The sequence below is a fragment of the Anoplophora glabripennis genome, unplaced genomic scaffold (genome assembly GCF_000390285.2).
Source record: "Anoplophora glabripennis isolate ALB-LARVAE unplaced genomic scaffold, Agla_2.0 scaffold1904, whole genome shotgun sequence".
Taxonomy (NCBI): domain Eukaryota; kingdom Metazoa; phylum Arthropoda; class Insecta; order Coleoptera; family Cerambycidae; genus Anoplophora; species Anoplophora glabripennis.
In genome coordinates, this window is record NW_019417988.1 from 1 (window position 1) to 24,099 (window position 24,099).

General features: G+C 34.8%; 6 protein-coding genes across 7 annotated transcripts; 3 read left to right on the forward strand and 3 right to left on the reverse strand.

Annotated features, from left to right (window-relative positions):
• The first annotated feature begins 178 nt into the window (after positions 1-178).
• On the forward strand, positions 179-3,366 carry LOC108916727 (isocitrate dehydrogenase [NADP] cytoplasmic). The gene is made up of 3 exons (XM_018723021.1): positions 179-351; positions 450-987; positions 2,478-3,366. The coding sequence occupies exons 2-3, from the start codon at positions 456-458 to the stop codon at positions 3,170-3,172; spliced, it is 1,227 nt and encodes a 408-aa protein (XP_018578537.1). The 5' UTR covers positions 179-351; positions 450-455; the 3' UTR covers positions 3,173-3,366.
• A 716-nt stretch (positions 3,367-4,082) lies between these two features.
• LOC108916722 (lys-63-specific deubiquitinase BRCC36) lies at positions 4,083-5,240 on the forward strand. The gene is made up of 4 exons (XM_018723014.1): positions 4,083-4,274; positions 4,330-4,540; positions 4,596-4,799; positions 4,854-5,240. The coding sequence occupies exons 1-4, from the start codon at positions 4,158-4,160 to the stop codon at positions 5,093-5,095; spliced, it is 774 nt and encodes a 257-aa protein (XP_018578530.1). The 5' UTR covers positions 4,083-4,157; the 3' UTR covers positions 5,096-5,240.
• A 771-nt stretch (positions 5,241-6,011) lies between these two features.
• On the forward strand, positions 6,012-11,904 carry LOC108916723 (protein melted). Its single transcript, XM_018723016.2, has 12 exons — positions 6,012-6,406; positions 7,515-7,763; positions 7,828-8,002; positions 8,095-8,258; positions 8,357-8,566; positions 8,625-8,788; positions 8,878-9,376; positions 9,427-9,664; positions 10,030-10,400; positions 10,453-10,753; positions 11,270-11,391; positions 11,452-11,904. The coding sequence occupies exons 1-12, from the start codon at positions 6,263-6,265 to the stop codon at positions 11,704-11,706; spliced, it is 2,892 nt and encodes a 963-aa protein (XP_018578532.1). The 5' UTR covers positions 6,012-6,262; the 3' UTR covers positions 11,707-11,904.
• A 5,778-nt stretch (positions 11,905-17,682) lies between these two features.
• LOC108916726 (dual specificity protein phosphatase 19) lies at positions 17,683-18,616 on the reverse strand. Its single transcript, XM_018723020.1, has one exon. It carries the CDS (start codon positions 18,417-18,419, stop codon positions 17,832-17,834), a length of 588 nt encoding a protein of 195 aa, XP_018578536.1. The 5' UTR covers positions 18,420-18,616; the 3' UTR covers positions 17,683-17,831.
• Positions 18,617-18,626: 10 nt separating this feature from the next.
• On the reverse strand, positions 18,627-20,215 carry LOC108916724 (serine-arginine protein 55-like). Its single transcript, XM_018723017.2, has 2 exons — positions 20,098-20,215; positions 18,627-19,912 (listed from the first exon to the last, which is right to left on the reverse strand). The coding sequence occupies exon 2, from the start codon at positions 19,700-19,702 to the stop codon at positions 18,773-18,775; it is 930 nt and encodes a 309-aa protein (XP_018578533.1). The 5' UTR covers positions 19,703-19,912; positions 20,098-20,215; the 3' UTR covers positions 18,627-18,772.
• On the reverse strand, positions 19,442-23,086 carry LOC108916725 (tRNA pseudouridine synthase-like 1). 2 transcript variants are annotated; one of them, XM_018723019.1, is made up of 5 exons: positions 22,826-23,086; positions 22,633-22,761; positions 21,934-22,233; positions 21,623-21,884; positions 19,442-19,512 (listed from the first exon to the last, which is right to left on the reverse strand). In XM_018723019.1, exons 1-5 carry the CDS (start codon positions 22,876-22,878, stop codon positions 19,501-19,503), a joined length of 756 nt encoding a protein of 251 aa, XP_018578535.1. In that variant the 5' UTR covers positions 22,879-23,086; the 3' UTR covers positions 19,442-19,500. The 2 variants fall into 2 exon arrangements, with proteins under 2 accessions (XP_018578535.1, XP_018578534.1); XM_018723018.2 differs by lacking the exon at positions 19,442-19,512 and adding an exon at positions 21,207-21,516.
• Positions 23,087-24,099: the final 1,013 nt, after the last annotated feature.

Consider the following 24,099-nt stretch of genomic DNA (forward strand, 5'->3'; position numbering starts at 1 on the left):
GGCAGGATAAAGAGGGATAATCCCCCTCGATCCCAAATCATTGAGGCCAATTTCTAGCCATAGAATAATGGCGCGTGTTGTGTTGCCTACTTGATAGCTATTCGTCTGTGGTTTGTGGCGGCCTCAATTTGTGACAGAATACAGATACAGAAGATACAGAATTACAGAATAATAATTTAAAAAATTGATGTTTGTCTGTTGTCGACACGTAATCAACTAATGCAAGTCATCGATGAATATTAAGTAATAAGAATAAGTACTGGTTTGAGCTTTCATTTGATACATTTTAGTTGTCGAGTAATTATTGCTGTGACAAGTTGTGAGCAGTGGTATAAGACACAATAATAAAAGGTAATAGATTAAAATAATTTTGAAATGTAACTCTGTATTGTAATCGAGAGGATTAGTGTTTATAAACTTTTTTTTTGCAATAATTATTTCTATTTTAGGTAAAAATGGGAAAAATTAAGGCAGGTACTGTGGTAGATATCCTTGGCGATGAAATGACCAGGATTATTTGGGATGCTATTAAAGAAAAATTAATCCTACCATACTTAGACATTGACCTAAAAGTTTTCGATCTAGGTATTGAAAACCGAGATAAGACCAATGATCAGGTAACCATTGATTGTGCGGAGGCAGTAAAAAAATACAGTGTAGGAATCAAATGTGCAACGATTACACCAGACGAAAAGAGAGTAGAAGAATTTAAACTAAAACAAATGTGGAAGTCCCCGAACGGTACAATTAGAAATATTTTAGGCGGAACAGTATTTAGAGAAGCTATAATCTGTAAAAACATACCCCGATTAGTAACGGGTTGGGAGAAACCCATTATTATCGGAAGGCACGCCCATGCGGATCAGTACAAGGCTACAGACTTCGTAATACCCGGTGAAGGAAAGCTAGAATTAATTTTTACCCCTCCTTCTGGTAGTCAAATCAAACACGTCGTTCATGAATATAAAGGCCCTGGTGTTGCCCTAGGTAAGTCTGTAATTTAATCATAAAATCCATGCATTCGTTGGTTTACAGCTGTTAAAGAAATACATTTTTCTTATTAAATATACATATCTACGTTCCAAAGTTTATTTAAAAAGAATAATGTGATGATATGAAATTATTGGAACAAATACGTTTAGATTTAAGAGTACATTAGATTAAGCATAGATATTTTTATCACACACGTCTGGGAGATACTTTTTTTAATGGTACAAAGATTACTAAAATATAAACACAAGATAAGAGACACTAAATGTTTTAAATTTTTTTAGACTAATTCATGATATAATTTGCTCAGATTACAGGAAAAGAGTTTTTGATATTTTCTTGTTTTTGTGTATTAAATTGAAAATATATTAATTATTCCAAAATAATCAAATATTTGTACGTGTTGCAAATCTATTTGAAATAGAAGAGTTAACAAAGACTTAATATTTTATCACAAATATTAGTTGTAACAACTATATGCTTCAGATAATATCCACGATATTTTAAGTGTTTACTTTGAATTACCCGTAATTTGTTTTTAATTCATTTTAGAAATAATTGTGTAATAGAGTACAAAGATATCTGTCGTAACTGAAAATATGAAAAATTAAATTTACATATAAAAGATTTAATACGATATTGCTTCATAATGTATTGTAACCCTGTTTTTCACAATGTGTTATGAAATGTGTTATTATAATAAATTGCAATAACAAAATAATAAGGGCAAAGTTAATAGATAGTAAAATGAAAAATTTTATTTCTTAAAATCCAACAAATAAGTCTTATTTTTAAGTTTTTATTTGATTTGACAAAAAAAATTTGATAAATAGTAGGTAATGTAATAAAATAAATAATAAATTAGACCCCCAAAAAAATTATATTTCACTCAGTTTAGATTGTTAAATTAATTATTTTAAAATATAAATCACAAGCAGAGCACTTAAAATTGTTTCATTAAAATGTTATCTGTAAAGGTTATTTATTGGTATTATCAGATCTACTTTTATGTTTCAAGGTAAAAATTTCTGCTCCTTTTAACAAGGAACAGAAATTATAAAACTTAATATTAATTTTATAGTGAGCTAGGAATATTTTTTCCTGAAATTTTGTACAAACCACATTGAGGGGGTGCAGAATCCAGTGGCATAGTCATAAATGCGCAAGACAAGAAAAGTCTTCAGCCTCATGTTTAAAATGCAATATTAACAAAATCTTGTTTTTTTTTTTACTTTTATAAGTTGCAATTAAATTGATTTTGGATGAAGCTCAAGATAAATACATATATTGTTGACATTTGTCGTATCCTATTCGTAGTGTTAAAATTAGTGTAGACTAAACCTAATTAGTTGAATATCGTGAAAAAAAATCACAATTTTCATGGACAAATATTTAAAAACATTACATAGATTTTCTCATCCTGTCTCGTTATCAGTTTTTTAAGGCGAGTACTGTTTTAAATAAATAATCACTCCTTAATGTTCCAGGTATGTATAACACAGACGAATCCATTATACCTTTCGCTCACGCTTCGCTACAATACGCCTTGGAAAGAGGATATCCCCTCTACCTGAGCACAAAGAACACAATCCTGAAACGCTACGATGGTCGCTTCAAAGACATTTTCCAAGACATTTACGACAGAGAATACAAAACACGTTTCGAGGCGAAGAAAATCTGGTACGAACACCGTCTCATCGATGACATGGTAGCTTACGCCATGAAGTCGGAAGGTGGTTTTGTGTGGGCTTGCAAAAACTACGACGGAGACGTACAGTCGGACTCGGTTGCTCAGGGTTACGGGTCCCTTGGCCTTATGACCTCTGTACTCATTTGTCCAGATGGGAAAACCGTAGAGTCAGAAGCTGCCCACGGTACAGTTACCCGTCATTACAGGATGTACCAGCAAGGAAAGGAAACTTCTACGAACCCCATAGCTTCCATCTTCGCGTGGACAAGGGGTTTGTTGCAGAGAGCGAAATTGGACAACAATGCTGCGTTAGCGGATTTCGCTAATAAGTTGGAAGCCGTCTGTATCGAGACTATCGAATCCGGTTTTATGACGAAAGACTTGGCTATTTGCATCAAAGGCATGAGCAAGGTTCAAAGGGCAGATTACCTGGAAACGTTCGAATTCATGGACAAATTAGCGGAAAACTTGAAGAAGAAACTTGGCGCTTAAGCATCATATTTCAATTTTTGTTGTATTATTTTTTTATATTTTGTATACTTGGTGTGTAGAGAATTTTTATTGTGTATAGACTGATGTAGGAAAGAATTATATTGACTCATCGTATCCATATTTGCCATATCTAGGTGTATAACTTTTATAAAGTGGTTTTGGTAATCATCATTTCAATAAAATATTTTATTTTCTTCATTTTTTTATTTAAATACATATATCCTGTCAAATTCATGTTAGGTTTTTCCTCTGCACTAATCTAAATTGCAGTAATAAATTAGAAATAATAAGTTGATGAATTCATAGCTTTTAGAAATATAAAATGGAATATTTTCTCCAAATATGCCCGAGAGTAAGGTATTTCCCAGTATTTTACTTGCATCCGCAAATGAAAATACGATAAATAATATACAGTTTGTAAAAATTAAAATTTTAAATAAAGCGCCAATTGCAGTACAAATTTTGACATTTGTAGGCCTTCGAGATCTAGAGAGGCAGATCTGTTTAGAAACCTTGGGTTTAAATAACAAACTGCCTATTTTAAGCACCATTTCTTAGTCTAACGTCGTTTACCGTGCTGTCCCCTAGCTGCAGACAACCTAACTTCTAAAACTGTGAGCAAAGTTAACAAATAACTTTGGGGAGATCAAATGATGTAAGCAATTGTTTCAATGATGCCATATTCCTTCTCTAAAGAGAATATATTAAAATCCAAACACCACACATGACGAGCCTTAGTGGCTACATTGTTTTATATGCTACGCTGTCGTATATTTAATGGCGGCTATTTCGCGATCAGAGACCTCCATCCTCCATCTCACTAACTAAAATGTGAACACACCTATCCATTTAGATTGTGCCATCTTGATTCGTTAGTAGTTTATGGTGGAGTTGATCTGTCAACCAACAGTGTCATTTGTCAAAATTTGTAACCTCATTTAAATTTACTTAACTAGTCACTAATCAGTAATCAGCAAAATATAAAATGATTTCTGAAAAGTACCTGAGGAAAGTTATTTTGAATGCCGACGTCTACGCAATTTGTGTTCAGCACGCTCTGACAACAGAGAAACAGGAAATAATGGGGTTACTTATAGGAGAAGTATATCATTATCTCTAGAATATATAATTGTGAATACATGGTAAAGATATTTTAGGTCGACGAAGAGAAATATATCTCTCATATATCTGCGTGTGTAATTTTACATCGCATGGATAAGCAGCCAGATAGAGTTGAAATATCCCCCGAACAACTTTGTACGGCATCGATGCACGCCGAACAACTTGCTAATAAATTGAAAAGACCCATGAGGGTACTGGGTTGGTACCATTCGCATCCGCACATAACAGTATGGCCCAGTCATGTTGGTAAAATTGCTGATTAAATTTTTAGTTCTAATATACATAAATACTTTATTTTCAGACACAAGAACACAGGCAATGTATCAAACGATGGATCCATTGTTCGTGGGCATGATTTTCTCTGTATTTCAAAGTGACCCAAGGCTAAGAAGCAATCAAGTACAACTTACGTGTTTCCAAGCCTATCAGGGAACGTCGGAATTAGAAAGACGAGAAATTGAATTTGTTATAAAAAGTTCTCCGTTGCAAAACTATAATTTAGAAGGTGAGTATATCTGAAGGGCAAAGTTGTATAACAAAGATATCATTTGTTTTGTAGGTATTTCAAACTTACCCCGCATACTAGTACAAGAAGAAGTTGATTCTCATGACGTAAAGGATAGCAACACTCAAGACGAATTAGCCAGTCTACATAACGATTCTTTCAAAACACTAGCTTTAGTGCATATCGTTTCTAAGGTAGCGCGACCACTGTGTGACGATTTAGAAGAAAGATTAAAAGCCGTTAATGCCAGAATAAAAGCTTTAGAGTCTTTAAAAAAGAAATTAAGAGAAAATTAAACTTGTCCGATATAAGTGTATATAAATTGTATATCTTTAAATTGTTCTTTATAAATGTATCTACCTGCTTTTATTTGATTAATATATTGAATACAAAAAAATACATCATATTTTATGTGTACATACTGGAATACTTAAAAAATGATATTTTGTTTTTTTCCTTCCCCATTATTAGTGTTTAACACTTCGATGAGAAAATACGATGTCGAGGTAGTGGCAGTTCCATGTTGTGCATAGTGAATTGCAGTTTTTTCATTTTTGCTAGGCTTCCTCTAAACGTAAAAGACATATTGAAAGTCAAATAAACAAAAGAAATCGTCTTACAGCTGCCATACTGGGTATTTTTTATTCTGACCTAATTTTTTTGTTAATATTCCAATATATGTAGCCTATAATGAATAATTCCGATTATTTTGGTGGAAATATATAAAGTAACTGCGCTGGTTACCCAATAATGCCAGTTTTGTAAAATTCTAGCAGAAATATGAAACCATAAACAAATATTATTTCCTTCAGATTCGTACTTAGCATCCTGAAAATAGGGGTGGGAGAAATTTTGTGAGGATTTGAGCGTTTTCCGCTATAGCACACACAAACTCTGCCCATTCCACTCTACGCCTATGGAGACCTCAGGCTTAGGCACGTTTACAACCTGTACTTTTTTTAATGTATAAAAACACGTCAACTGACAACTTACCTAGGTCAGCCAGGCCGTGTGCTGAATATAAAAGAATTTACGCATATGCCTCCGCTTAATGAAAGAAGCTGGAAAAGATCCCGTTCTTCTAGTATTTGGCTCATTGGCACGCCCATCCCATATATTTTAATGAAATACGTACCTACTCAGCCAGGTATCGTGCGCATGCCCAGGTGAAAAACCACCTGTGAATGCACTACACTCTGGTAAAATGTTACCATCAGATTTATGTTAACTGAGGTAAAGTCAATGACCAACGCAGAAATATGTTGCATTTCTACAGTTGTGTGCCAATGGAAAACGGCCGAAATCATGTGTAAAATGTCCTTTTCGAGTGTAAATGTACCAGGAAATTTTACAGTATGATAATACCAGTTGTTCCAGTTTATTAATCGGGTGCAAAATATTTTGCAGATTGTGTTTATTTTTCGTACGACCGCGATGACCAGATCGGTTATTTAACTTAAAAAATGAGTGCCAACGCTACAGAGGAAAAAATTAATAGGAAAATGCACGAACTGTTCATGCAAGTTTTGAAAAATAGAGACTTGTCTCGTGCTGGGGACCTTTTTTCCGTCCCAGATTCTGTTATCGTTAACGATTTAACTAATGTGGTAAGTTTCTATATAAAAAAATTTTGCCCATGGCGTTTTTTAAACTTATTTTAATAATAATTATGTAAATATTGTTGTGATTTAAATATAAGCTTAAAATATCACATTCTTAAATATTTATTAGGTAATTAACACAATCAACGCAAGTTCTTATAAACTCAAGGAATATATTAATTAGCGAAAATGAAGTAACACCTTTCGCTTTAAGCTTTAATCACAATTCACAACATTTTATTTACTAGTTACTACTTTTGTCTTGTCATAAAACCGTGGGTAGGAGGTGGTGATTATGTACACTCCGCCTATTTTTACACAAGCCTTTACGGCAAATCAGGACCGGCTTCGACCAATTTGAAGTCCCAGTAAAAAAAAACGTTATAAAAATGGTATGAAATGTAAAATTCCAGGAGAACAAATTGCTGGTAGTAATTCACATGTATTATTTTAACCCTTGGCAATTATTATAATGTAGTTCGACAACCAGCCAGGCTAGGAATGAAAATGCTAGATGGCGACACTAGTATTTAATTTTTGTCGCCCTTATTCATAGTATAAATAAGGATGATACGGATTTCATGAAAAAGCCGCCATCTAACATTTTCATTCTGAAGTTTGACTGGTTATTAAGGTAATTGTGACACTAAAAGCTTGTAGGATTACTTTGAGAAACTGTTAAAATTACATATAGTGAGTTATTTATATAAATCTAACATTTCATTTAGGGAATGTGTGTAATTTTTGTGTATTTACATTAAGTTTAAATTTATTAATGTATGCTTTAATATATTTATAAGTTAAAACAAAAATAATCTAGTTATCCTACTATCGTTATATAACTTTATTTTTAAGAAAAATGAGTGTCGATAGTCGGTTACATAAAATCACCAACTGATTTTTTCTTAGCTGCTATAAAATTAGCATTTCTGTTAAATTTTCAAATATTTCTTATTTTTATTACAAATTTAAACACTATGTCAACATTTGAGACATACTTGATAATTGGGATATTTGCTTTATAAATAAACAACATTTTAACGAATATAAATTTGTATTGCACCTTCCTTGTGGAACGAGTACTGATTTTAATTATTTAATATTTTTTCTTCAGTTAAAAGAGATAACAACGATTGCCTCTCTTCCCGATTATGTTAATAATGACAATGATCAAAGTGTTGTCGAAATATGCGTCACTCGAGTTACATCTTGTATCAGAGAAACGGGTAGTGTCGAACAACACTGCGAGGCGTTAGTAACTCTTCTAGAATCATGTTTACATCACAATCTTCAAGTCTCTGCAAGAGACGAAGACCCCCCGCACGCCAAGATATCGAGTGATATTATATCATGTATATTCTTAGTAAGTTAAATTTTAGGGTAGGTACCTCGGTTGTATTTGATTATCGTCAAATTAATATTTTCAGAACTATAGCAAAAAAACTGTAATGCAGAGAGCTTTACCTGTAGCCGTAAAATTTTTACACAAAGGAAATAAGGAATTATCCAGGAATATGGCATCTTATTTGTCGTTAGCTGCTATGGAGCACGCTTCGCTTCTAACGCCACATGTACAACCTATTATGGATTCAATAATATCTGGTATACATTTTTTTATTGAGAAAATTGAAATTGTAGATAGTTCCTTATACAATTTGCAACTTCTGTTTAATTTTGGTTGTTTTTACCCACAGGAAACTATCCTTTATGTAGAGTTTTACCTAATATATATGAAGTTTCGCCTGAACCATTCCAAGGACACGCAATGGCGCTAGTGTCACTTCTCCCTCACTGTGATAATCAAGAAAAATTAGCTTTGTTGCACCTATTTTCTCTAATGGCCAAGGACAATCCTTCTGTAAGTACAAATAATTAAATTCCAGTCATACATTTGATGTTCTACCCCCAAAAATCATATAAATTTAAACCGAATTCATCTTTACGTTTACGCTGTAGCTATTGGAAGCGAGTGTCCCCCAACTATGTGAGTACTTAAGTAGTTCAGTAACAGCTGCTCCGACCTTACAAGTATTCCTTTATATGGCTGAAAAGCAGCCCGCTCTTTTAGCAGATCACATCAACGCCATGAAACAGTCTGCGCAACGACACCCTCAAACTATCTGTTTAGCTGCTCAAATTATCGGCGCAGTTGGAAAACTCAGTAAGGTAAACGGATGTGTTTCTTTTTACCTCTCGATTTTTACATCGCCTACGCTTTTTATAGGATCGTGCCCAAGACGCACTAAACTTTGTTCTCGAGTATCTACCCAAGGCAGATCGAGGTTCACAAAGTACTTTACTGAGGGAAGCCACACTGTTGTGTAGTTCCTATCCCGTTCTTTTCACGGACAAGGTGTTAGCTGGAGTTCGGCAGAGACATCACACAAGGTGCAGTAAAAATAATTACATTATAAAAATATTCAGAACCTTATTAAAACTTTTACTTTTAAGTTTCACGAAAAAGTTATTTCTTTCAGTACAAATCAAATCACTCAAACCATGAATCAAAGCATACACAACCAAGTCACTTCGGGTGGTGTCACGATAGTAAAAGTTGGCGGTATCCAGCATCAAATACAACAACCCCATACCCCGGCCCCTTCTACCGGGGTGTACACCCGACGAGCCAAGCTTGGCGACTCGCGAAGTACCGGGAGACTTCACACCGCACCCACGTCCAATACTCATCGAAGCATGACAAGACTTAACATCGCCGGAGGCTCAGTCGGTGGTTTACACAAAAGCATGACCAGATTAAGTTCCTCGCAGCAGATTAACGCTGTCCTAGGGCACTCCGGTGTCGTACCTACATCTCCTCTCTCAAACAACGTGGTCGTGGCGAATTCCAGCAAATGGCCCGGGTCTAATGTTAGAGTCTCTAGCGGGGGCGTGACCGTGACTACTATATCACCGCCTAGGATACAGAGACCTTTAAGTCAGGGGCCCCTCACTCTAATTACGAATCATACGAACCAGGTAAGAGGAATAGTGAAAAGTAGACATATGTTAATGATTACGTTTCGTAGGTGGGAAGCCCAATATTACTTACACCGCCCCCTTTGCAAATTAATAACACCGTAACGGTGAGTTCTGGTTATACCGGGCCTATTTCCAGTGGTCAAGTATCGATTTTAACGAGTGGGATCAACAATACGGTAACGCAGACTATACCCGTTGGTAACAGTATAGTACACACTCCACCGCCAATGCTAGAACCACTAAATGTGACTAACAGTACATCGGGGATTCCAGGAATGGGAAGTAGTAAGTTGTAACATTTAATTTGATGTACATTATTAATTATACCTAAAACGGCATTGGCAACAAGGCATTCAGTTTCTGCAAACTCTTTTCATATGCTAAAGCTTGAAATATTTGTAAAACTTTTGCCTCAAATTAAAAATCACAAATTTATGAGTTGATAAAAAATAATTAAAGAACTGTACACATTTAATTTGAGATATATTTTAATTATACCTAAAGCAACATTGGCAACAAGGCGTCCGATCCTATATGAAACTGTTTATTGATTTCTTCGTTTGCCATGAACTATTTGAAGGAATATATTCATTTCGAAATCACTAAATCTGCACTTAAATAATTTTGCCTTCGTATTGTCTGTTTTATAGGCAACGTCAATGTTAGTGGGCCGACAACGGTAATTTCACGTCGAACCAACAACACCAGCGTAACAATGATAAATCAGAACTCCGTAGCGAATCAGAGAATGAGCGTTTTCGAGCCTTATCCAATGAGAGACACCATCCAGCATTTCTGTGAGAAACACTTGGACAAAATAAAAGTGTACATGGAAAACGTGTCGCTGAAAATCCCATCACCAGCGAAATGTACTATTGAGGAGAAGAGACAGAAAAAGTCGGCGAAATTACACTTTGCTTGTCAAGCTAGAGGACAACACTGTCTCTATTCCAAGACTTACTTCACAATGAGGACCAGAAATCCGAGGATTTGGATTCACTTAATGTTTATTTCGCTACAGGTAATTAGGAATAAAACCGTAATTCATGTTTCCTAACCTTACGTTTTCTCAGGCACGTCACTCGCACGCTTTAAGCTCCCGAGACGCCCAAGTGGCCAGTTTGAAGCATTGTTGGGACATACTGAAATGCGAGAACAAGACGTTTCTGACGGTTGTGACAAGCGCCTTTCCTTGTACGAAGGACCAAGACTCTCTAGTAAACGAACTTAGACATTCCGGATACTTCGACGTATTTCAAATCTGTCCGCCGAATATTGGAGGATCTGCCGATACCCTGGACTCAGGCTCAGGCGCCTTAAAGTGGGGCTGTTTCCTGTGCGCCCATCCCGAAAGAGCAGTAGGCTTCCTAAGAGGTAAGATGCTCATATTTGCGTTAGAGTTAGAGCAAAAAACAAAGTCAGATTCAAAATGCATTTAAACATCCATTCTATAATAGTGGTCACATATTTTTCCAGTACGAGTTAAAAATTGGGAAAATGTGCAATAATATACACTACTGTACATTTCAAATGTACTAGGCGCTTTGAATGTTAGGGGAAAAAAGCAAATATCATAATTAAATCTTTTACATATGAACTACTTGAATGTTTTATAGTGAAACTGAAGTTTTAGTTTTTAAGGTATTAAATGACGCAATAAATGTGGGAGAGATATAACCTACAAAGTGTTTTAAAGGTTAATTGTCATTCAGTGCCTACTAGCATAAAGCAGTACTTTGTGCCTACTGGCAAGTGACCTACTAATCTGTAGGTACTATGAGAGCATGAGTAGTAGTATGCAAAATAAGCCTTTTAATTGACGATATTGTGGGAAACACAAAGCAATAGTTTGTACCCGCAAACTTGCTGAGACTACTTGTATTCTTACAGACGATACCCAACCAGTCATCGAAGGCCAACTAAAAGAAAAGAAGGGCAGATGGAGGCTATTTCGAAGGTGGCGAACTAGATACTTCACTTTGTCAGGTGCACATCTTTCATGCAGAGGTTCGGTAAGTGCAAATTGCCGACGTCGAATCGACTGGACTTAATTTTTTCCCATTCACTCGCAGGGTGGTGGCGAATCGATTGACGTCAACCAGATCAGGTCGGTAAAGGTGTCTCGGGGAGCGAGAAACATTCCAAAAGCGTTCGAAATCTTTACCGAAAATCAGACGTTGATCCTCAAGCCGAAGGACGGGAAAAACGCCGAGGAATGGGTCCAGTGTTTAAGTATAGTCGTTGCTCACTCTCACGCTAAGGAATTACCCGGGAAAAGCAACTCCTTGCCTGCCAGAGGTATAAGTTCTAGTCGAACGGCTATTTAAAAGTTCGTTTAAAGAAGCTAGTAGTACCGCGAGATTCTTTGTTTTGTAATTATGTATTATTGAAGAAACGGTAATTTTTATATAAGGCAACCGGTTTTTTAATGTTGTCCAGTTTATGAAAGATTTTATATGTAATTTATACAAGTTAGCAAAAAAGAAATGAAATTTATATTTTTTATATTTAAAAAGTCTATTAAAGATTTTTTTACCACTTCGGACCACAAAAAAAAAGGGAGAGACTGAATTTTTTTATTTGTAACGCCCAAATTGTTTTTAGTAAATATATATCGAGTTGTTCTTTTATCTGTTATGTAACTATTAAACTGTTTTATAAAAATAAATATATTTTTATCTGAGCATATTTAATTCCTGTAAACCTGTCTACCTTCCGGATTTTCCTTTAATTGTTCTCCGTTGTTCAAATGAATGATATTTTCAAAAGTCATTAATAAAAAAACAATAATGCTCCATCGTTGGGAAAAAAATTGATGCCTCTTAATTTGTGTGTATCTCAATTAATAACAGAGATGTCAAACTTAATCGACAAAAGCTTCGTCGTAATCCGTGGCAAAGCATTTACAGATGTACTACTAAAGATGATGCGACAGTCCCACAAAAAAAAAGTCGTGATGTGGATGACTCACCGTGGTAGTCTTATGTATTTTTTTTATGCTGAATCCGAATCCGAGGTCAAAAAATTTCGTAAACCCCTTAAATTTATGTGTAGAGCCAAAAACATCCCTTAAATAGGGTTAATGTTATGAATATCGGTATCATTACGGAACACAGTATGAACAGGCACTTTGCAACTCTCGTGCTCGCATTTATTATCGCCAAGGCCTCCCCGAAGGGGTTGGTATGCCTTTTACATCTCTTCTACTTCTATACCTTTCCGGATATAGATCTGCCTCATGAAAACTTCTAACTTGCAAGCTCCTGAGAGACGTGGTAAAGGATGAACACAGTCAAAGAACCAACCCCCTAAAGGGGTGAAAACTACCCTCTGATGGATAGGATGGAGGAAAATGTGGGAAAGCAATTTTTCTTATATTTACTATGCAATGGTCGCAATGCACTGAGCAGAACAGCCCTCAAACTGCCTTGCCCATACCTGTCGAAGATACTTTATCCCTATTTAAGGGATGTTTTTGGCTCTACACATAAATTTAAGTGGTATACGAATTTTTTTGGTCTCGGATTAGGTTTCAGCGTCGAAAAGTACATAGAAATACCATAGTCAGTCATCCAGATGACAACCTTTTCTTTTTATGGGGCTACGTTACAGACGACAACTACGGAATGTATGACGGGATCATCATCATCTGAGAAGTGGTTTCATCTATAGTGGCACTAGAACCGAGAACTTGTGATAGTGGGTCCACCCCTACAAAGCCTAGCCCGAGAACAAAAACAACATAATTTTTGTTTAACTTCACTTGTGGTCTTGATTTCAGTCAAATGACTCAACAGCTGACAGGTGTACCGCAAGGTACCATCTTAAGACCACTTCTTTTTTTATTATGTTATTGTTATGAAAATAAAAGATATTGAAGATTCTAGGACTCTTTAGAATATATCGACGCTTTAATACGAAAACATGCTATATCAGATTTCAGTTGGAAAAAATGTTATCTCAAATTTCGGTTGGAAAACATGCTATCTCAAATTAAGCTTAGAAAACATGCTAGCTCAGATCTTAAATATTCCTTACTTTTTGAAAAATATATTATACGTTTATTATAAATGCACGGTTTCAATCATTCCAATTTCATGCAAATTTAAATTTCTAGTAAGTTCTAAGATAGCATGTTTTTACTTAAAGATCTGAGCTAGCACGTTTTCGTACTAAAGCGTTGATATGGTGGCTATAAATAAAATAATTTAGCCTTATATCCTGATAAATGTAGCATCATAATGATCTACACAAGGAAATCTCATCCAATCATGTATAATTACTATATTAACGATAGTGTTTTGAATAGATTTGAATTTAAAAAAGATCTTGGTGTCTATTTTAACTTCAAATTCAATTTTACGGAACAAGGCTCAAACTTCCAAGTTTAAGTTTCTGTTTAAAACGTACTAATTATTAACGCTGCTGGTTATAATTGTCTAATAATGAAGCTTTGTTATTTTCATGATATCAAAAATAAAACCTTTCTTTTTCCTTATTTTAACTGCCCAAATTAAAATTATTCATAAAATTATTTCTGAAACATCCTGTACGAGTAGAATATAACTACATATTGCAACAAGAGATGAAAATTAGAGAAGTTCTGATAATTTTTTTGTTGCAGTTTGTTAACAAATGCAGATATAGGTATAAATAAGGAAGGCAATATGTGAAAAATACTTATTATTACTTTGATAAAAACATAAAACTGGTGCAATCTAAATATCCTTTTCTTTTTACGATCTTTTTTCAATAACAAAACACTTCAAACTACTTATAAAAATTTTATAACTTTTTTCATATGTTCATTTGATTTGCTTAATATTGAAAATTTCTGAAATAACCCTAATAAAAATTATTTCACATCGAGTATGAAATAAAGTGATGTCTCATAAAAATTATAGTGATCATATTTTTATAATGAAGTGTGGGACCCACATTGTTTTTTAGGGGATGATTTCTAGGGTCATGGGGAACTTTCATGATAAAACATTTTAGTCCACAGTACAACTCCCCCTTGGAAAGTTGATTACCACATACTTTATAACTCCTGAGGGGCATCCTTTTGACGAGTCTACATTTTTCCTCTGCGACTTTTCTCAATTCCTCCACTTTTCCACTCGGAAAAGTCCAAAAACATGGCAATTTCCCGGGGTCTTGAAAAGTCAAGACCACATCTTTTATTTTTTGCTTAAGTAACTGGAAATTTTGTTGCAAATGCCGATTTAAATTTGTCCGACAGAAATTCTTCCGACATTGACATGTCTACCGGGCAAAACATGCCAAAATAACAGGGTATTGAAAATCAATTACCACATAGGTAATTTTTAGTAAAATTAATTGTAAATAATTAATTCAGCCAAAAAGTATTGTTGTCCGACAAATTTCAAGCCGCATTTTTTCTGTCCGACAGCTGGAAATCCGAATTTTCATGGGGTATGATAAATCGATTACCATTACATTATTAGAGTTTTAATCTCCATCACCTGGTCATGCATAATTCGATAAGTTGTTACGACAAAAATAAAACATTATTATAATTTTTATTTCATTATGAGAAATTAAAAACTCCAAGTGAATATTACACTTTAAAAAATTACAGCAAATCAATGTTCAAAAATGTTTCCGTTTTGGCTAATATTGAAAATTAAGATAAGCATAATATGATCGGAATTTATTATACCTGTAACCGCAACCAAAAGAGCATGTCAGACGTATTTGTATGAATATCCTGAAAAAAAATTAGATCGAAATTTATTTGAATTTTGAGCACTCGATAAATCTAATAATGTTTTATTGTAATGTGTGTGATGGTAATACTTTAAATAACTAGAAGGATTTCATAGGGTCTAACGACATTTAGAGTGTACGATAATTCAAGAAACATAGAAATCTAAAAAAATTTGATATATTTGGAATACATTGATGAATTTTCGAGACAAAACGTTTGAATCTGGTTCGGGTCGAGTCAGTACAGTATTGGGGGGTCATGAAGGCTTGCAAAAAATGTAATAAAATTTCCAGGGTCGTATTTAAAAAAATGAAGTTGACGACAGTCCTGAAGAGACAAAACGTTACATATAAAAATTGATTATGCCACTCGATAGAGGGCAAAAAGTTGCCATGAGAAAGTGCTCTTCTTTTTTCAATATCACCTCCAACAAGGCTGAAATGAAATAAAAACGATTTCCAAAATTTCGTTTTTCAAATATTTTGAAAACTAATCATGTTAGCCTTGATTTTCTTAGAGGCATAATGTTGATCCCCTAATTATGCAACTTTGCCCCCATTGAAGCTACTTCGTATCTCTTACCGCTTCCGAGATCCCTGTAGTGAGAAACTAATTTGTAACAGCCTGTATTTGCAACCTTTTTTGAGATCTCAGGGTCGGCCACCCTTATTTTAATTTTTCATTTTGCAAATTTTTTCATCATGAAAATTCTTTGAGCGTAGAAAACATCTAAAAAATGGTATAGGTATGTTTCGTTATCAAAATTTAATCTCAGACTAATGAAATGTTATTTTATCTACTCGTACATGTTCAGTTCAGTCACTTCAAAATAAACAAAGGAATTTTTTTTTGTGATTTCACTGTTTCATAGCATCACATTATTTTCAAAAGATTTAATTTTTTGTATCTTTTATTAAAAACAACTTTTTTAATATTTCATATTTTAGTTACGATCTATATCCGCTGAAATTAAATTGACTCATAAGTGACGAGCGATTACATAATTTAAAAAAATCATTTTATTTTTTTCTAGACGAAGACAAAAAAATATTACATTTGCATCGGTATAGTTGTGAGAAAATCCTTACTTTGGCATAATGTACGAGGCATCCTACTCCATACGAAATTTTTTTTTGGCACTTTCTTCTCTTATTACAAAATTACTATTTTTTCTTGGGTGTTGGGCAACTATAGACAGTCACTTTCCACTTTATTAAGCTGATGAACTTTATTCAGGTACACGTTCCCTATTTTAGCTGTCACACCATACAAGGTGTTTCAAATTTTAGGGAAAAACCTTTCCAACACTGTATATATCGAGAACTGAAATTTCTATCAAATTTATCCTACCATTGTTACTGAAGAATAATCTACAGGGTGTTCCTAAATAAGTTTCGCAACGGAAAACTGTAAATTCCTCTTGGAAAAAGAAACCTTTATTTTCCTCTTCCATTTTTCTCGCCGGGCTTTCGTTTTCGAGATACAAGGTGTCAAAACTTTAATATTTTTTTTAGTTTTTCGCCAATATCTTAGGAATCGTTTGAACTACAGGACTGAGCTTTTGTACACACATTACCATTATTAATAGCTACTTTTTCGCACCCTTCTCGAATTCATTGGCCGTGCCAGTGGTGGAGATTTTAAGGTATCGTAAGGGTTTCCCCCCCCCCAAATTTTACGCCACTGGAAAAATGGACTTTTGACAGCAAATTCTAAAGCGCCAATGAATTTTACACAATAAGAGTTCTCTTGGTTCATTGCTCTAAAGTCAACCGTTTTCAAGAAAAATNCAACGGACGTAATTTTGAACAGTTTCTGTAAATTTTACTCGCCAAATTGATAAAAAAAAGTTAAAATCCTATCTGTTGTTAAATTTCGTTAAAATTGTTAATTATTACTACCTATTTTTTGAATTACAAAAGATTTTCGAAACGTTAGCAAAATGTTTGCTTTTGTTCATAAAAAGTCATTTTTCTTGAAAACGGTTGACTTTAGAGCCATGAACCAAGAGAACTCTTATTGTGTAAAATTCATTGGCGCTTTAGAATTTGCTGTCAAAAATTTTTCCAGTGGCATAAAATTTAGGGGGGGAAAACCCTTACAATACCTTAAAATCTCCACCATTGGCACGTCCAATGAATTTGAGAAAGGTGCAAAAAAGTAGCTATTAATAGTGGTAATGTATGTACAAAAGCTCAGTCCTGTAGTTCAAACGATTCCTAAAATATTAGCGAAAAACTAAAAAAAAATTAAAGTTTTGAAACCGTGTATCTCGAAAACGAAAGCCCGGAGAGAAAAATGGAAGAGGGAAAAAAATGTTTCTTTTTTCAAGAGGAATTTACAGTTTTCCGTTGCGACACTTATTTAGGAACACCCTGTAGATCGCCAATACCATTAGCACTAAATTACACAATCTTGCTATTTTTATTATGCTGAAATATTCGTCATAAAATCCCAACATGTATTGAGCAACATTTGGCACCACTACAAATCAATCTGTTATCGATTCATCTTGTTTATTAAATTTCTAAAAATCCTACATGAAAGGTTGGAAATCAGCGACTCGCCCAGCTAAATATAAAATTTTATTGAAGTAAATACACAAAAATATATTTACCCAAAATCCTTAATATTACACAGTAATCAGCAACACCAAAAAATCATACAAACAAAAGTTAACTACCTTGAAAATAATATGTATACAAGTTTTAAAAAACTCACTTAAAAAAATATTTTACTGCTACTTAAACATCGTAACTGCTTCTCAAAACCAGTGTTGGGCTTAATACAATTTCTAGCGGTTTTTACAATATCGTAAGCTTCTACATAAGAATAACCCTCAACTAAAATTAAGTAACCTATAATAACCGACGCAGACCGGCTTACACCTGCATTGCAATGCACTAGGACGTTTCTGTTCTGACACTTTGCCTGTTGCACGAACGGGATACACTCCTTTAAAGTACTCTCCAAGTCAGTCTCTGGTAAATCCAAACAAGTGATGTATTTATACGTTATTCCTGAATATCTCACAGGAGCCTCTATGCCCACGCTCAGAACACACGTTAAGTCATATTTCCTCAGCACGCATTCGTCGCAGCAATCCTGCGAGCCCAGATATAAGAACGGAAGTACTTCCGCTGGGACATCGTCCGGTTTAGTATCTACTACGTATCCGTATCGACTTTTAACAACTTCCGTGGTGGAATCTTTGGTTTCCTTGAATCTCCTACCATCGACGTGTGTGATTAAGGTTTCCGTCAATTTTAATCCTTCTTTTTTGGCTCGGATAGACTCCAAAAGGCTCATGTCGTAGTTCGGTTAAGGAAGTGTATCGGCCAAAGTGCAGATGCAATTCAAGTGCTGCTTTCTCTAAACGTAATTTAATTTACTAGAATAATTTACAAACGTACTGTGAAATAAGTGGAAATATTCAAATTGTCTGTTAGAAAATAAACGTTTCCTTTACGTAGTACCGACAATACTAAGTTTATATATAAATGAAACCAAAATTTCTCTAGTTTATATATGAAATATTTAATAACATACAGTTTGTTTAAATATTAAAACATCGTAATGGTATTTATGTTACAGACCAACTACTAATTCCTTAAAATTATACACACTAGAACTGTTCTCCTGGTTTTGCGATAAGTTTTAATTTAGTTTGCTGATCCTGACCGACTCCTGGACTTGCTCCGGCCCTTGCTGGCAGAACGTGATCTAGACCTGGACCTCTCCTTGGACGCCTCGCGAGACTTTGATCGTTTATCCGGGGTGCGAGAGCGCGACCTCGAGCGAGAGCGTTCGGTCGACTTCTTTCTAGAGTTTGACCTTGAACGATCCACAGACTTCTTGCGAGAATTAGACCTTGATCGGGACCTAGACTTAGATTTGCTGGCGCGGTCTCGGTCGGCCTTGGCGCTGCCCGAGCGAGATCTCGACCTGGACTTGCTCTTTGAGTGGGAGCTTCGCCTGGAGCGGCTGCGAGACCTAGAACGTCTGGCAGAACGGCTGCGTGACCTGCTGCGGCTGCTGTAGGACCCGGAACGTCTGCGTTTAGTGTTTTTGTCCTCGACTAGGCGTATGCGTCTGCCGTTCAACTCGGTGTCGTCGAGTTTCTCGATGGCATTTTTCATGTCAGAGTAAGACGCGAATTCGACGACCCCCTCATTGCGATGCTGCTTATGTGCGTCCGCGTAAGTGACTTCGCCGGCCTGGCGCATGTAATCTTTCAAATCCTGCCAACTGATACGGGAGGATAGGTTCTCGACGATCAACCGGTAGTTGGTCCGGGTTGGTGGTCCATAGCGTTCGTGGGAGCGGTGGTCATTGCGGCTGGATGACCACTGGTCACGACCCCTGGGCGTCCCTCGGGCTCTTTCCACAGTCACACGCTCCCCTAAAAGTTTTTTACCGTTTAATTCATACACAGCATCATCAGCATCTCTATAATCGTCAAACTCAACAAACCCGTATCCGTTTTTAATGAGAACGTCCCTCATCCGGCCGTACCCTCTGAAAAAGCGCTCCAGGTCCCGCTCTGTGGTCCCATAAGGCAGCCCACCTACATATACTCTAGACCCTACCATTGTAAACAATTAGGCCCTCGGAAAACTCGTAAAAGTGTCCCAGTCCTCTTTCGCGTACTCTACTTCGCAAAGATAGAGTCCGTGCGCCGGCAGTGTTTTTATCTGGGGGCACCACGATCGATGGGAAGGAATTTCCAGCATAAATTTAATATCTCTAATAGTGACTTTACCTTGTGCTACTGCTACCAGCGACGCCACCGTCCTTCGGACCTGTATACAAAAAAATTGCTTTACTCTAAATACCTTTTCAACGGCTTTACTTGGAAGCCATTTTGCAATGTTTCCCTCCAAGTCCACCGGCCGCTTCTAGGTTAAGAAACGTGTCTATTAAATAAACATCCAGAGATACAATAAAGACCACTCACCCACAAATATCTATAATAAAATTTATTTACTTGCGTTTGAAGGATCTGACGAACTGGCACAAGGAAGCTTTTACTAGTCTATAAACAAAAACTCACGTCGAAAATGGACTTCACGACGCCTATAAAGCTCAAAGTCGAAAGAACTTTCTAGTGAAATTCCACCGCGTGCTGCCAACTTTATCAATCTAATTTTATTAGAGCGTCATCGTTGTTGCCGGTTGTATTTGTTTTAAGCAAATTAAAGGAAAGTCATAACTGCCAATGTGCCATTCAATAATAATATTACGAATGAATTGTAAATATTATTGAATGACGTATTTTTCCATATATTCATAATTTTTAAGATGAATGTAATTATATGCTCAAGGCATTTAATACGATTTCCCTAACTGTAATATAGTGATTTTGTGCTTTAATCAACCTTATTAATTAAGTACTTTTTGTATTTCTATGAGAAATGTTTAGATCTGTAAGTTGAAAGTTAGGTAGAAGGGTTAACGTAAGTTTGCAGTCGCAAAATTCGTTACTATTTTTTAGCGAATTCCTCCTTTTCGTTCATTTTTACCACTTACACGCATTTATTTTCAATTATTAGTTTTTTTTTATTTTAAGTTCGCACAAAATCACCTCAAACACATTTTATATTTAAAAAAAGTCATGAAAATTACATTAGCTGATTACGTGAAAATCAACATTGAATTTGAAACCGATTTTTAATTTTGTCAAATTTATTTGATCTGTGGTAGGTATCGGTATCGTACACTCTTCATTTAGCTCAATCTGGCGACGCCGCTTGAGCTTGAATCAGATATCTAATCTTTAATGAATGGTAAAAAAAATCTTTACAATAATAAAATGGCAAAATATTATGTAAATACGGATTTATTTATTTTTCAAATATTTTATTTAATATTCTTTTCGTAATTATACATACGTTTAATCCATATTTAATTAATAACTGCTGTTTGAAACCGAGATGCCTAAGCAATCTTGAAATGAAATTAAGGAAATGAAATAGACAAAGGCAGGCACACGATACGATACGATAAAACGTGGCTAAAACATCGACGTCAATGTCACTGTCGATATTTTTATTTACAATTTCCGATTAAGCAACTAATCAAAACCAAGACCTATTATAAACAATATTGAACCAAAACTACGAGCGTTTTGGGTTTATTTATAAAAACAAAACCATCTTATGCAATTTTATATAAAAGATTATTGTCATTATTAACCATTGCTTTTAATTTGTGCATAGTTACCAGTTGATATTTATTGTTCACTATCATTTGTTTAGCTTCATCATTATTTTAGTCATTCTGGTAATTCATTCATAATAACAACAAAGATTACATTTATCAAGTTTTAATTAGATAAGGTAGTCAATGGCACACATTTTGGAGTTCACTCAAATTTGAAGGGTTAAATGGTGAGGTCCAACGAATTCTACAATTCGTTGGTGAGGTCAGTAAATAAATAAATAATGTATCCTTAACCGTCAGAATTTCATCACAATGTTTTAGATTACCTTCTCATCAAATTAACTTCTTACCTGTCTGTACAGAAAACTCTTCGATTTCAAGTAAACATCTACAAACAAATAATCGTCCACGTCATTGTGAATGAAAGAAGGCCAACTGTACACATTGCTGTAACCGGTTTTATCTACAGTCTTAACTTTGATGTAATCCATGACTTTTCTCGTACACTTTTCATCACTTCCAGAATTTTTGCCCATAAAAGTTCTAAAATCGTGGTAGCCTTCTAATAGCTTTGCGGCTTCCTTCATACGGTCAAGATCAAATGTATTTGTACTAAATAAATTTCATGAGAAATTAAACGAACCCTTGACTCTTAACTTACCAGAAAAATAAACATCGGTCCCACTCTTCTATAGGAATATAGTGAAGATTGGGAGCTACGTTCATACTATCAGCTTTAGCTATAACCATCCTGTACAAGTACGTTCTAGATATAGCGTTATGTCTGCTATGGAAAGTTTGGGGTACAATATGAGTTTTTATTATTCTGATAGGCACCTCTTGTTTCTTAAAGTATCTGTTTAAACAAAGTGTTATGGATCGAGGCTCATATACCGTTTCATTTTTTCTAAGCAAGTCTACATGGCATGTCCCGTTAATAGCGTGTACTCCCGAATCTGTCCTAAAATTTTGGAGAACTACAAATAATTAATTTTGTTTATTAATTGTAAAGCTAATTTTACAAAAAAATATTTCACCATGGAGAACAAATAACAAAACGTTTAGCTTTATTAAATACTTTTCATTTTCTCCAGCTTATTTTATTTAACTGTTCTTTTGTTACAGATACAATTCGTATTTCAAAAAGAGAAGCATATTGGTAATTATCTAACGCTTTTAAAAGTTTTGATGTATAGTTTTTGCCGAAGCAGTAATATTTTCAAATATTCAGTATCTTATTCAATTACTTGTAAATGTGGATTCACAATTGTAGAAAACAAAATAGTTTTAAAGCTAGTGTAGCTTATAAAACCAATGGCATTTAGCAGTCTTAATTTTTTTCCTAAGAAATTCGATATACCTGCTCGACATATTTACAATTGGTTCGTTTGATGGCTTTAATCGCTTCAAAGCCATTTCTAATCTTCCTTGAACAGTCAGTGGGTCATCTGCCCTTGGAAAAGTACCTTTAACCTGCCTCTGTGCGCCTCTAAAAAGATTTGATATTTTCAATTTTTAAACACCCAACTGATTCAGCGTGTAGGAAATACTACCTAAATGGTTTTCCTATATAAGCAATATGTAATAAATATCTGTAAATCGACATAATTGTACACAATATTAGAGACTATTGTACTCGACAGTGACACCAGTAAATGTGGTTGGTATTGAATTCCTAACTCCAGCTCCTATGGCTTGTATAACCAAAGTAGTTCGCTAACACAAATAATCCAGGTGTAGTAAGAAGAAAATATATGCTACATTTTTAATAAAATTTGTATAAAAACATTCTTCTAATCATAGACATAACCATCATGACCTTCCTCTCCTCTATATGTCAAATGTCAATTTAATATCCGCTCCGCTCCTGCGCTCCACGCTCCACAAGTCCACAACAGAAAACAGAACATATGTTTTGTGAACAGAACTAAAGTTACATATCATCATCGTCTCATAGACCACAGAATATTAAAAAAATAATAAACAACGATAATCGTGTTTTATGTACCTGTATTTCTCAGTTGATCGCACTTAATTGACCAATTCAGAATTCATTAGATTTAAACTTAAGTAAATAAGCCACAGTTAAAAAGTTAATATGATTTGAATCACAGAACTACACGCTAGATCTATAGCCGTGAGGTTTGTTCGTTGTATTTCTAGGTTGTATTATCGCTATGAAATATCGTAGCATAAAGAGCATTCGAAGTATTTTCTGTTGCAATAATCAGTTGTTTGTTTTGCGACGAATATAATACTGATAACAGGATTATATCTTATTAATACTACTGGATATTAAGGAAAAAGTACAATCAGTTCCGGACTTGAGTGTGATGTGTGTAGTCTAGTAAGATCCTTTTAAGAAGTATTATATTTTTAGTGTGAGTTGTGCCTTATACAGCTGCTGCAATATTTCTAATAATTGAACGGGCATTTTTAGAGTAGTGTATATTCAGAGTAATATGTGTAATACACTAAATTGGTATGTGAACTAAACTTTATGCAGGAAAATGGAACAAACCTCACAGAATAGGTACATTCTGTGGTAAGGATTCAGTCAAATATTTTTTAAACAGTAATGTACGTCACAGATGTGACGTCAATTGTAAGCGCTTTATTCAATTTTCTCAAAATGGAATTAAATAAATAGAATGAATCAGCACCGATCAGTATCTATAAAAACCAAGTTTTATAAAAAACTGAATTATTTCGGTTCTCATTTTTCGTTCGTCAAATCTATCAATAAATTGAATAATCAGTTTTAACACAATTAACCGCCCTTATAAATTTTATTTTGAACACCTATGGATTTAATTTCCCTGCTTTT

Excerpts from the sequence above, each read along its gene's own strand:
- LOC108916723 (XM_018723016.2), top strand. The coding sequence starts at position 6,263 with ATGAGTGCCAACGCTACAGAGGAAAAAATTAATAGGAAAATGCACGAA. Across the intron at positions 6,407-7,514 it reads TTAACGATTTAACTAATGTG|TTAAAAGAGATAACAACGAT; the intron begins GTAAGTTTCTAT and ends TTTTTTCTTCAG. Across the intron at positions 11,392-11,451 it reads ATCTTTCATGCAGAGGTTCG|GGTGGTGGCGAATCGATTGA; the intron begins GTAAGTGCAAAT and ends ATTCACTCGCAG.
- LOC108916727 (XM_018723021.1), top strand. The coding sequence starts at position 456 with ATGGGAAAAATTAAGGCAGGTACTGTGGTAGATATCCTTGGCGATGAA. Across the intron at positions 988-2,477 it reads AGGCCCTGGTGTTGCCCTAG|GTATGTATAACACAGACGAA; the intron begins GTAAGTCTGTAA and ends TTAATGTTCCAG.
- LOC108916725 (XM_018723018.2), bottom strand. The coding sequence starts at position 22,878 with ATGTCGATTTACAGATATTTATTACATATTGCTTATATAGGAAAACCA. Across the intron at positions 22,762-22,825 it reads TATATAGGAAAACCATTTAG|AGGCGCACAGAGGCAGGTTA; the intron begins GTAGTATTTCCT and ends AAATCTTTTTAG. Across the intron at positions 21,885-21,933 it reads GACCGATGTTTATTTTTCTG|TACAAATACATTTGATCTTG; the intron begins GTAAGTTAAGAG and ends AAATTTATTTAG.
- LOC108916722 (XM_018723014.1), top strand. The coding sequence starts at position 4,158 with ATGATTTCTGAAAAGTACCTGAGGAAAGTTATTTTGAATGCCGACGTC. Across the intron at positions 4,275-4,329 it reads TGGGGTTACTTATAGGAGAA|GTCGACGAAGAGAAATATAT; the intron begins GTATATCATTAT and ends AAGATATTTTAG. Across the intron at positions 4,800-4,853 it reads GCAAAACTATAATTTAGAAG|GTATTTCAAACTTACCCCGC; the intron begins GTGAGTATATCT and ends TTTGTTTTGTAG.
- LOC108916724 (XM_018723017.2), bottom strand. The coding sequence starts at position 19,702 with ATGGTAGGGTCTAGAGTATATGTAGGTGGGCTGCCTTATGGGACCACA.
- LOC108916726 (XM_018723020.1), bottom strand. The coding sequence starts at position 18,419 with ATGAGCCTTTTGGAGTCTATCCGAGCCAAAAAAGAAGGATTAAAATTG.